This window comes from Cebus imitator, unplaced genomic scaffold, assembly GCF_001604975.1.
Source record: "Cebus imitator isolate Cc_AM_T3 unplaced genomic scaffold, Cebus_imitator-1.0 Scaffold312, whole genome shotgun sequence".
NCBI lineage: Eukaryota > Metazoa > Chordata > Mammalia > Primates > Cebidae > Cebus > Cebus imitator.
This window is the reverse complement of record NW_016107627.1, coordinates 660,583-673,877: the sequence shown is the minus strand read 5'-3', so window position 1 is coordinate 673,877 and position 13,295 is coordinate 660,583. Positions and strand designations below refer to the sequence as shown.

The 13,295-nt window shown below is 46.6% G+C and overlaps 1 protein-coding gene across 1 annotated transcript in view; it reads right to left on the bottom strand.

Moving 5' to 3' along the window:
* Nucleotides 1–422: 422 nt before the first annotated feature.
* Nucleotides 423–13,295, bottom strand: part of UBAC2 (UBA domain containing 2) — a 180,049-nt gene continuing 167,176 nt past the window's right edge. Inside the window, exon 9 of the mRNA XM_017503552.1 lies at nt 423–1,620. Within this exon, the coding sequence (XP_017359041.1) occupies nt 1,513–1,620 (108 nt within the window). The 3' untranslated portion in view covers nt 423–1,512. The remainder of the gene's footprint in view (nt 1,621–13,295) is intronic.

The following is a 13,295-nucleotide window of genomic DNA, read 5'->3' as shown; positions in this document are numbered from 1 at the left end:
GGCTTTGCTCAGCACTCTCAAGTCTTGACTGCAGCCTGGTTAGCGAATGAAGTCAGGGACGTCCCTACCACTGTCAACTGTTCCTTACAACCTGAGAAGGTGCAACTCAGATTCAGGAGAGGCTTGCGCGTGGGACCAGCTAGGCTCCAAGAAACTCACCTCGACCTCATTTCTGAGCAGCTCAGTGGTCCCAGGCAGCCTCAGTGTGGCCGAGCTTCCAGGTCTGCACAGGTAATGCCACTGACCTGGGGGGTTCTGTGGGCAGTGCTGCTTGCAGGAACAAAAGCGCTTCACTCACTTCAAACAAGCACCCATCTTCTGAAGACAGATGAGCAGTGCGGAAGACTTGGTTGAGTGGCGAATGCACAGCCTGGAACAAGGCTTTATTTGTACAAGTCTGATACAAAAAAAAAAAACTGGAGTAAAACACATTAAAAACTTTATTGTAAGTATCAACATCTAAATTTGCATCAATTTGATACATCACTGCTCATTTTGCAGAACATAACAATTGCGCATTGCAAGAGTCAACTTGCTTCTGGTCTTTTCATGCTCACAGCGGTCCACCCCTGCCTCTCCTCTCCCTGACCTGAGCCCTGTCCTCCACAGTGTGCCTTGCCTCCTGCTGCCGCAGGTTCAAGACCCAAGACCTGGGGAGAACCTGCTGCCAGAGGAGCTGGCTGGCTGCGAGCTAGGAGGGCCAGACAGTTAGCCTGCCACAGGGACGGGGCAGGCTAAGGATCATTTTTCCTCTTCCCCGGCTGAGCCTGCGTCAGCCACAAAGCTCCCTAGTCAGTCCACGTGGCTTCAGAAAGCCTGCTGTTCTTCCTCTCCATCCCATTTCACCCACAGCCTAGTGGCCAACTCTGGATATTCTGAGCAAAATTAACCCAAGTTCATGGAGAATTCCAGAACCTTGAACCAGCACATGGTTATCACCATACTTTGTTACCAGATGCAGGAGAAGGTACTGGCCTGGAACAGCACGGGGGAAAGTTCAACTCCCCGTTTCTCCCTCATCCCCCAGGAGATTTGAAAACAAGTTTGAGAGAAAAAAAAAACAAAAAACAGTAACTAAAAAAGTCCATGAAGAAGGATCTGACACGTCCTTTGTGAAATAACATTACTCTCTCCCATCACGACACAGGAAATGACGTGTTACACAGTAAGAGGGTCACAGCAATTCCCCATCTGGAGTGCCATTCAACTGCCTGCAGAAATCTTCCATTTTAATGCATTTTTAAACACATTCAAAACAAGTAATGACTCTCCAACCTAGGGAAAATGCCCAATAAAAAAATATAGATAGAAAATACATGCTAATGTAATGGCAAACTTATTTCGATGCTATAATGGCAACAGTCTTGGGGTTGAGGGTGGGGGTGCGGTGGAACCTCCCTCTCCCCACAGGAACATCAGCACCAGAGGTGCTCAGTCCCCAGGCTGATCTGATGGTGGGACCATGCACTGTCAGCTGGTGGCCAGTCCGGTCCCAGTGCTGGCCTGGGACTATCAGTGCTGCAGCAGGAAGTTGGTGGCAACATTGAGGTCATTGTTTGAAGCTCTGAGTGCTTCCAAAGCATCACCTCTGGAAAATCCCATCTCCATGAGCCGGGCGACCTGCAGGCAGAGAAAAAGCAGAAACCAGAGGCGCTGACGACACTGCTGCTTATCCCCAGGCCCCAAATGTTCTTCCTGTGAGCCTTGTGGCAAAGGTCAAACCTGCTTACAAAAAAAACAACTAATTTTCATTTCAGTATGAAATCTGATACTTAAAAAGTTATGCCAGATACAAATTTTTCAATGCTTACTATGTGTAGCCAAAATATATGCATTATCGCGCATAACCCTCATTCTACAGACAAGGACACGGGCATGGCCTGCTGGGACCAGGCCTTGGGAGCAAGTCAGCACGAGCTGCCAGGCACACTGCCAGGATGCGTCAAGTTTGATTCCTGATGATGGTGACACGTGCTCCGCCCTGGCGTCACACTGCCACACAACTGCCTGCCTTTGGGTGCTTGGACCACTTTGGCAGCTGTCCTGTTCACAACCTGGGGCTTATGCAGGCAGCAAAGTGGGGCTAAGCCTGGGGTGGCGACCCAGGGAAAGGGGCAGCGAAAGCCACCAGAAGCAGGGAGGAACAGGCGTGCGTCGTCTTTGACCACAAATCCTGATTCTGTGAATACGGAGGTTTCCTGTACTTTTCTCTACCGGCAGTCTCCAGGACTGAAATTGGCAGTGTTACTAAAGCTTAGTTACAACGCTTTTTCCCAATTAAGAATGTATTACGAAAATATTTATGGCCCCAGACTGCCACAGAAATACATTTTTTGTAAGTATTTTAAAATAAACTGCACTTGCAATAAACATCTCATAAAAGTCAAGTCTTGTACATGTTGAGTTTTTCAGCCATGTGCGCATCAAAGAGGCTTTTGTGGGTTCACCTGAGGACTTAGTCAGAGTTTCCAATTTTGCTTTCTGAAAGAGAGCGAGGTACTTGGTGCTACATGGTGGAAAGAGAAGGGGCCGGGTATCGTTGCCCTTCCCCCTGCTCAAAAGACTTGGTGGGGGGCGTGAGTTGGGACTGTGGCATGGGGTGGCTGGAGGAGGGGCTGGGCATGGACCTGGGGGGGACCTCGGTAATGGAGGCCCCAGCAAGGTGAGGAAGAAGGCACAGCGAGGAGAGAGACAGGTGGGGTAGGGGACCCCCGGTGACTGCCCAGGCCTAGACACCCAGACCCCTCCCCTCCCCTAAACGCCTTAGGAAAGAGCTGAGAGCAAACAGGGACATACAGAGGAGGCTGCTCAGAAGCTGAGTCCAGCTAGGGCTTTTTCAAATGGAGGGTGCTGCGCATGTCATGGGTGGGTCATGACCACTTAGTGGGTGAGGACTAGGCTTACAAATGCACAAAGTGAGTGTGCTCCCCCTGGAACATCTCTTTCAACCCTTAGCACAGGGACAGATGCACAGCCCTGGCCAGGAAGGCAAGAAGGGCTGCAGGTGTCTTCTCAAGGCCTTGTGGTGGGGAGAGCTGTCCCTGGGGCGGCAAGAGGCCCAGTACCTGGGACACTATGGCGCCCCAGGTGACTCACGCTCAGCTGTCTGGGGCTGGTGGACAGCGTATAGGAAAGGCTGAAACTTTCTAGTTTTCCCATCAGAGGAGAGAGCGGCATTTTCCAGAACATCAGCTGTGGCAGAGTGCTCTGGCCTTGCTGCCAGGTGGCTGAGAATGCTGCCACCCAGGTGTTCTGCCTCTCGTGAGCTGCCATCCGCGAGATACCACAGCTTCAAACCCATTTCACTGTACTACCATTATCCATTCCTCATGTCACCAACATCTCTCGTAAGCTGATGAGATGTTGTCAAAGGTCTTGGTGACATCCTGCCAAACTAGACTGCTCCTTCGAGCCCAGTCTTCTCCCATTTGTGCACGCCATCTCGGAATACCGTCCCCAGAACCGAGTGTGACACAGGTGTGGTCTCACCAGGGCAACGACCAGTGTCCTAGAACACAGCTACCTTTTCAACATTCACAAATCATCTATTTGATAATAATCGGTTTAGGCTTTTGCCAGTCGTGAAACTTCCATTCTGCCACTCAGTTCTCAGAATTCACACTTTCCTTTTTCTTAGGAACATTTTCAAGCCAAGTGTTCCTTCCTGTGAGTCCTTGAGCCTCCATCAGGTTGTGTGGGGAGGGGCTGGAGGACTCTGGTTGGATATGTGTCATGTGGAAGGAAAACTCTCTGATCAAGGTGGTCTTTCCAGTCTTGGGTTGAAGTAACCTTTGTGATGTTTACTACAGCTACTTCCAGTTAAGGACGACTGTCACTGGTGGAGATAACCCCAGGTCGGGAGCTGGCCTGCCTTCCTTCTACCTGTTATCTACCACCATGATGCCATGGCCCTCAAACAACTTAGCCACTCTTAATGACATTTATTGAAATGGCTTGGAAAAGCTACCTTTACTACTGCCTGTAGCACTTCAAGCACAGCTGAGGACTGGCTGCTTCTTTACATCCAGCCAGCAGGAACAAATCCATTTGCTGTCCACACTCGGCAATTTGGAGATTTGGCAAATCATGATTCATAATCTGGAGTGATGACGTGTGACCTTAGGCTACAGCTCCACCTGGTACTTGACTCTCTTCCCTCCACTGACAATGCATTTGCTTTGGAATCCAGAGGGTGCTGATAACAGGCTGGCCACACACAGGCCACCAAGACAGGGCAGCAACACCGACTGCATGTAGGTCCTGCCCTGGAGAGGAAGAACCCCTTAGGTCTGGGATGGCTGGGCTGGGGTGTAAGTCATGTAGGTGGCATCCTGGAGTGAGAATGAAAGCCTCCTCTGTACACGAGACTTCCTTCTGAGTTCATCCTCTCTCAGACATGGACTCGTGGTGTCGTGGTGCTGGTTTTGACAACCAAGACTGGCTTTTCACAGGTCTTGGCAGAAGAGAGTGTTTGCTGTCACAAGCTTGCAGCCAGCTGGTTCTTCATCCTCTGAGGGGGGGATCATGCCCCTTTAGCCAAAGCTGGCTTCAGAGCTTTATGCAATTTTCATGGGTGAGAAGACAAGTGTGAGGGGAGAACTTTCATTGCCCACTGACCTGGTATTTGCACCAGATTAAAAACAATTGTTAAGTAGTAATAATGTTAGCACAGTTCTTTAAAATCAGAAAAATTACACTAAGAAAGGGTACCTGAAAGTTTCCCCTAGTGTCCAAAACCAAACATCCACGGAAAAACGAAACTGCATGCTTGGGCTTGGGTATGCAGGATGACAGCCAGCCAGCAAGGACGAGGAGGGTCAGGGGACAGGTGTTCCGATGGGTGCTTACCAGCACTCCCTAGTGGAGGTGCAGTGCAGTGCTCACAGCCCTGCAAGTTAGCCAAGCGGCCCCTGGTGTCCTATTTTTTATTTTTATTTTTTTGGTGCTGTGAGCAGGATCTGGTGTCCTTTATGTAGTATACTGGCTCACCAGACACAAAACTAGCAGCACAGTGAACACTTGTCTGTAGGCCTCTTTCGTGGATGCTAACAATTACTGCTGCGGATCTTACTATTCATCTGCTCAGAGAAGCCCAACACACCCAATAATCCCAGCACGTCGGATTACAGTCTTTCTTGGGAAAGGCTTATTTAGCCTCAATATTTATTATGGCTAAATGAATCTTACTATTTATCTGCTCAGAGACGCTCAACACATCCAATCCCAGCACATCTCATTACAGTCTCTCCTGGGAAAGCTTATTTAGCGTCTGAAGCATCAGTTCCTGTGCTCAAATTACAGAAAGACAATATTGAGGCCTGTGCAGACCTGCAGTCAGGTTAGCAAAACACAGGCTGAGCATTCCTAATCTGAAAATTCAAAATCCAAAACGCTCTGAAATTTGAAACCTGTGAGTACCAACATGGCAGTACAAATGGAAAGTCCACACTTGACCTCATGTGATAGGCTGCAGTCAAAATGCAGGCCACAACATGTAGTTTATTCAGTGTCTCCAAGGGAAAAGAGACCCTCCCACCCTCCTTCAGCTGTGACGTGCCTTTTCGGCACATGCCCAGATCCCCCCATGCAAGCACATGCCAGTGGCGGGTTCCCCATAGTGCCCTGCATGGGGCCCAAACCCACGTGCATCACTGTTTTTTTGCTTACTTTCTGCTGTTATAAAAATGTTGTTAAAATATCTAGAAGGCCTGCAGATACCTCTCTGGGTAACAGTGATAAGAAAAAGAGGAAGCATTAATGTTTATCTGTAGCACAGAAAGTCAAGCTGTTGGAGAAAGTGGTCAGCAGCGTCTAAGTGTGAAATGTCTTACAGGAGAGTTTGGTGTTGGAGTGACCACCATTTAGGACCTGAAGAAACAGAAGGATGAACTGTTGAAGTTCTGTGCTAAAAGTGACACACAGAAATTAATGAAAAATAAACACTGCATAAAGCTAACAATGAAGATGCCGACCATGTACTGAGGGCAGATTCCTTGGTGTTGCAGTGAACACCTGCCACTGAAGGCTATGTGGGTCAGGAAACAAGCAAGGATCTATAAGGATGAACTGAAAACGAGAGGGAGCTATGAATATTCAACAAGTTGGCTGCAGAAACTTAAGAAAAAAACATGATATTAAATTTTTTTAATGTGGTGATAAAGTATCATGAAGCAGCAAAGAAATTCATTGGTGAGTTTGCCGAGGTCATTGCTGATGAAAACCTGATGCCAAAACAAGTCTATAACACTAATGGAACATCACCGTTTTGGTTTCATTGCCCTGGAAAGACACAACTACGGCTGATGAGACAGCCTCTCCAGGAATTAAGGACATCAAGGGCAAAACAACCGTGCTGGGATGTGCTAATGCAGCAGGCATGCGTTAAGTGTAAACTTGTATGACAGGCAAAAGCTTGTGTCCTTGCTGTTTTCAATGGGTGAATTTCTTACCAGACAATTATTATGCTAACAAAAAGGCAGGTTTAACCAGGCACATCTTTTCTGATTGGCCTCACAAACATTTTGGACTTGCGTCTTGTGCTCACTGTAAGGGAACTGGACTGAATGATGACCAAAAGATTTTGTTATTCCTTGACAACTTTTCTGTTCATCATCCAGTTGAAATGCTCATCAAAAGTAATGTTTATGCCATGTGCTTTTCTCCAAATGTGACTTCATTAATTCAGCCATGTGGCCAAAGTATTCTTAGATCAATGAAGGGTAAATATAAAAGTACCTTCTTGAACAACATGCTAGCAGCGATGAATGGGTATGGAAGATTTTCAAAAGGCGTTTAAGCATGAAGGATGCCCTCTGTGCTGTTGCCAATGCATGCAACACAGTGCCTAAAAACAGAGCTGTGCAAGCCTGGTACAACTTCTGGCCTGTGGCTATGTTTAGTGATGATGATGAACAAGGTGGTGACTTTGAAGGATTCTACATGTCAAGTGAGGATAAAATGATATCTGACCTCCTAACATGTAAAAAATATACCTTCAGAGTCTGTCAGTAAGCCAGAGGTGGATATTGAAGTTTTTATTTTTATTTATTTATTTTTTTTGAGACGAAGTCTTGCTCTGTCTCCAGGCTGGAGTGCAGTGGTGCAATCTCGGCTCACTGCAATCTCCGCCTCCTGGGTTCAAGCCATTCTCCTGCCTCAGCCTCCCAAGTAGCTGGGACTATAGGCATGCACCACCACACCCAGCTAATTTTTCTACTTTTAGGACTGTAGGCATGTGCCAACATAGGGGTTTCACTGTGTTAGCCAGGCTGGTCTCAAACTCCTGATGTCAAGTGACCCGCCCACCTTGGCCTCCCAAAGTGCTGGGGTTACAGGCATGAGCCACTGCGTCCTGCTGGATATTGAAGTTTTAACGTCAATAAGGGGGCTTCAGTTGTTCATTAATTGACCCGTGGTGAAATAGCTAAGATAGTGCTGAGTCAAGGTGATCGTGACAACAGTGATGATGGAGATGACGTTAACACTGCAGAAAAAGTGCCTATAGATGACACACACAGTGCGGAATGGGCTTACTGAAGAACTAGAGCAGCATACATTTATAACAGAATAAGAAATCATGTCAGTTCATACCATCAAAGAGAAATTTCTAAGATATAAACTGTTGCTAATGAGGAAAATGACTCTGGAGGAAACATTTTAAAAAGCCATCCAGCAGAATGCCTCCTCATCCCTAGAGGACCCACTTCCTGGCCCCTTAGCTGCTTCAGATGTTTCTTCTCATCTTAAAAAAAACAGTATGCAATAACCTTTCGATGAAAGCACAGCACTGCAGGAGCGGACTAGGGGCGGCCACTGCCTGGTGTTGCTGTTGTCCAACAGCTGAGCCAGGTGTGCTGCGGATGCTGCAATCCTGCTTAGCCAGCCCCAAACACACTATCTTCCCACTGTATTAATAGTATGTCATTTTTCTTTTTACTATTAACTACTTCTGTGTGAGTAACTGTAAGAAATGACTGCTTGAGGGTAGCATATAAATCGAGTCAGGAATGATGATGTCCAACAACCACAGAGGGAGCGGCAGGGACAGTGACAACTTTGCGTTCTGAGGGTTCAACGTACACAAACTTTGTCTCATGCATAAAATTATTAAAATATTGTATAAAATTACCCTCAGGCAATGTATATAAGGTGTACATGAGACAGAAATGAATTCTGTGTCTAGGCTTGTGTTCTACCCCCAAGATACGTATATGCAAATATTCCAAAATGGGCAACACTTCTAGTCCCAAGCATTTTGGATAAGGGATACTCAACCTAAAGGGGCAGAACACCAGGTTCACGCCTCCGTAAAATAAAAATGCAGGGGGACTGCGTGCTGTCTCAGGTCTAACTCCAGTGCAGGGGGATCAGCCCAGCAATACCAGTGGCCGGGAGACTTGAGCTCTGGAGTCGGCCCCATGTGACCACATGTAGGGGATCAGGCTCTGGCTCTCCATTTCCTCGCAGTTCAGGAGATGAGAGGGATGTATGTGAGAAGCCCAGAACAGTGAGGGGCACACGACAAGTGCTCAATAAACATGACCTCTCAGGACCACTATTATCCAATGGACGGCAGCAGGGCCAGGTGTGTGGTAGGTCCTAGTGAAGTCAGAAAGACAGGGGCAATCTTTTTAAAAGGTAAGCATAAAATTCTAACCAAGAGCCTGTTATTCTAGTGACTCCTAGAAATACTTTATGTATTTATAAAGTTTAGCAAATACACAACTCTGATGACTATATGAATAATGTTATTTATAGATGGTCAGTCCACCTCTCTCCTTTATCCAAAGAACCATATTTTAGCCATAACATGTATTAACTCACACTGAACCCCTGAAGTACTTCATTTTCTCTGCAGGATGCTTCCTGTCTTTGTAGTTCAGCTGCTGGGATGAGAAGCATCAGAACTCACCATGAGCACCTGATCCAATCTAATATTCACAGGAAGAGAAAATTTTAATGCAAAATCTCCTGATGTCAGTTTGTTAAAGAACAGGAATAAATATTTACAGATGGTCTCCTCTGCTCTAAGGACTGGCACTAGGTACTTGCGTGAGTGGGGTACTCGGTTAGGGCCTTGCATGGATCTGGTCTGCCTCGTAGATGGTGAGCTCCCAGAGGGCTGGCCCAGGCCTGGCCTGCTTTCCTCCAACACAGAGCCTAACACACCCAGTGCCCAGCACCGGTTAGAGAAGGCTGAACCTGAAGATCAAAAATGACCAATATACATGTGGAGGACAAAATGAGAATGCTGGTAGAACACTGAGACTCTGGCAAAGACCGTGCTAGGACAGACACATGTTCTCTCATGAGCGGAGCCAATGGCGAGACGTGGCATGCTGTAACTCCGTCAGCGTTGGCTTGATGGGCTTGCGATCATCAGTCTGGAAAATTTTAAAAATGTCCCAAAGAAATTTTCTAAAAAGGTGTTCTTTCAACATTCCCTCTCCATCCCAGAGCACAGTCAGTACCTTCCTCCTTCTGCTCGGGCACCACAGGAAGTTTCTGCCTAAAAATCTTCACCACAAAATAAGATTAGATTGCAGCTTGGTTTCTAGCCCCCAAATCTAAATGATCCCTTCCTCTAACTTCATTGAGAAGCCAGCTTTAGGTGGGTTCCCCTCCAGTGTGCTATGCTTTCCTGTATTCCACGTCTACTTATTTCTAGACACTAACATTCCCCAAGTGTAACATCCAGAGCCTGCTTTCTGTAATAGGAAACCTGACTTCCAGAGACAAGGAGCAGAGATAAGGCCACTTAGAGGACACCAAGGAGCAGCTGGTGCTGTGGCAATGGCAAACTCCAGCTCTGCCCTCACAGGGATGAAGACCCACTCTGAAGTGTGCAGGGTGTCTCATCAGAGCCCCCACAGGGATGAAGACCCACTGTGGAGGTGTCCAGAGTGTGCCATCGGAGCAAGGTGTGGCTCCATCAGCTGCTTTTCATCATGAGCTCCTGAACCTCAGGTGGAGCAGCCCTCCACCAGCCCTGGTGTGACGTAGCCACATGGCTGGCTGACCAAGGCAGGGGAGCATGACAGAAATAGGCGTTGCCACAAGAGCACTGTCACCATCACTCTGACGATCTTCCAAAGGAGAACAAGATGGAATACATTCCCCTATAATGTGTTTTTCAAAGAGAGAACACACTGAATGAGGAAAATACCCTAGAGATGGACATAAATCTGTACCAGTTTCTCTTTCCTTTCCTGAGGTAGTAGGGACACAAATGTCTTCTATGATTGGGGTATGTGTCCCTACTACCTCAAGATAATTCTCACTTAAGAAAACGCCAGCCTGGGTGACACAGTGAGACCCTTGTCTCTACCAAAAAAAAAAAAAAAAATTAGCTGTGAATGGTGTCATGTGCCTGTAGTCCCAGCTACTCAGGAGGTGGGGTTGGGAGGATGGCTTGTGCCCAGGAGGTCGAGGCTGCAGTGAGCCATGATAGCGCCACTACACACCAGCCTGGGATACAGAGAAAGACCACGTCTCAAAAAAAAAAAAAAAATGAAATCCCAGTTTGGTATTTATTTTACTCACAATTCAACTCCTCTTTGACACAAGTACGATGGGACATTCATTCTAATGAGATTTCTAGCAAATTCCCTCAGTGAAATACTCCTCTTGGTTGATTCAAACTAGACTGTGGTTTTCTTTAACTTCCCTTTTAGCTAAGTGCGTCGTCAAAAACAAATGGTTTTTTTGGGTTCTTACTTCCCATATTCTGACGCTTGCAGAAAGTGACGCCCGCCAGAAGACGGCCCCCACCCGATCCTGAGCTCACATTGGGTGCAGGGTGGCATGCACACCCTGCTGGGGGAGCCCAGATGTGCTGGGCCTGCCTTGCCCCTTGCCACCATAGCTGCTCACCCCCATGCCCATGCATGGTCAAGACCCTTGCAAGGCAGTACAGCCCCCACTTTCCCATCTGACTGCACTTTTCCATGGGAGAACTGCAGCACCCACCTCTTTTCACACCTCTTGGCTGAACACAGGTTCCTGGTTATTGTATACCCTTGCCAGGGCTCTGGGCTGCTCCGAGACCAAGGGTGTCTAGGGCCTCGTCAGGTCCTGGTACAGAGCAAGTCTTCAGTGAAGGCTGGCGGAGCTTCTTTGTGTACATCTCTCAGAGTACACAGAAGAATGAGGCACCCCACAAAAGCTGGTTATTGAGTACCACCTAGTATTTCATTGTAACACATCTAACTCTGGGATCTTGTTAGAAAACACATTTCCAATCTACTAGAGCAAGAAATGGAAAAACCTGGCGTAATACCACTCTGTAGCACATTTTTACATGAAAACATGAGTTCTGAAAGGGAAGTTTACTGGCCACACCTTCGTGTTCAGCCCCTCTCCAACTGAGGCTGCGGCACCTGTGTGTATCAGGCTCTTCGTAGGGTAGGACACAAGGCAGGCCTGGCCCCAGCCCTCAGAGAGCTCGCTGTCCACATGGAGACCAGACACCATGAGAAGCTAACCCAATACCCAATGTGCTGCCATGCTTGGATACTCAGAGCAGAAGCACAAGGTGTGTCTCGAAAACAAATAAATATTAAAGCCCTGCTTTCAGAAGAAGGTGAGTATTTTAGTTTAGGTGGGTTTTCTGGAGACAGTGGTAAGGATTCCTGAGATGTCAAAGCAGAGAGCCTCATTAAGATTTAGATTCTCTAATACTAAATACATTTTGCTATTAATCAGTGAAGAGTAAAAGCACCTTGTGGGTTTAAAGCCATTCTCTCTACTTGGGCTAATAGAAGCCTCAGAGACATAAACAGAATCTACACGATGTGTCACGTAAATTAAACAAAAATTATGGGAGGCCATTGTTTTGGGCTCCAACAAACCAGAAGGCCAAACTAAATGGAGTCACTCATGCTAAATGCCACATAATCGAATTGAAACTTTAAGAGAGCAGACAGATCCCAAAACAAGACGACTCTCTTTTTCTAAAAATAGGAGATCCCAGACTACATGAGTCAGCATAAGGAACTTCCCTCTGCTTTAACCCTTAAAAAAAAACCCTGAAGTAAGTGGATGTTAACCTATCAGTTAACCTATCAGTTATTTTTCTATTGTTCTGTTTCCTTCTTACAAAACCTATTGTTGCATTTTACAAAACCCACTGTTCTGCTGCTGGCTGGTGGGAGCTCACATTCTGTTTTGTAGAATGGAGGCTGCACTAATGCATAAGTTGCAAATAAAAGCCAATTAGATCTATCACTAAGTTTGCTATAATTCTGTCACTTGACATGTATTATAAATGTATTATTAATATTAATGCACCAAGTGGTAACATCTCTTGTGTGGGCAGTTAAGCCATGTTTCCTGGGCAGGGATGGAGGAAATTATTTGATTATAACCTGCCCCCTTCTCTGTGTCCAGTCCATCCTCTAGGGAAACCCAATGATGGTGTTTCTTGTGTAAGATCCTGCACGGTTCCTTAGTGTCTAAAGAATAACAGCAGGAGTCCATATGACACACATCAGACTCTTGGTGAACATGTCTGGCCTCCTTCCTGTCCAGTTTCTAGAATCCCAGGCAGTGCCACACCTGCCAGTTCCCTCCACTCCGGCCCACCCATCCATGGCTCCCCACCTCCCATGTACTTGTCTTCAGGCCTCTTCTCTGCAACATCACTGCTCTCACAGCCTTTTTCAGCCTCAGCAGCACCTGAACACTTCCACATGCTCTTTGTCCGCCTGTTTCCCTGCACTGGGCTCACAACTCCTCAGGGCAGGAGATTCCACCTTACCCATCTCAGTGTTTTCAGAACCCAGCACAGTGCTTAGCCCTGGTGCAGAGCAGACAGCTGGTCACTGTCGGCTAAAGGAAGGAAATACATGAACAGGAGAGACGAAGATGAAATTTGCTCATTTTCCTTTTGTTAAGTCCCAGCTTTGGTCCTAACTTATTTAGTCTTATTTAACTTTCTTGTCTGATTTTACCTAATAGTCATTTTCTAAGCTTTGGGAGGGTTCAGATGAGATACATTTGATGCGTTTTTCACCCTTTGATTTAAAAAAATCAGAAGCAAATATGAGAAAAATTTCATCATTTGTTAGAGTATGGGTCATAGTAGTATAAAGATACCTAGTTTTTAAAAACCAGTAAAAAAGAGAGAGATGGCATAATGGATACTTATTTATTTTTAAGATAGACATTTGAGCACATCTGATTACTCAAGAGTTTATCAAGTGGCCTTTGGTGTGGCATTTTTTTGTTGTTGTTGACAAACAGTTTTTTACTTTTCTTCCTCCTCCTCCTCCTCCTCTTTCTTGTCTACCTTTCTC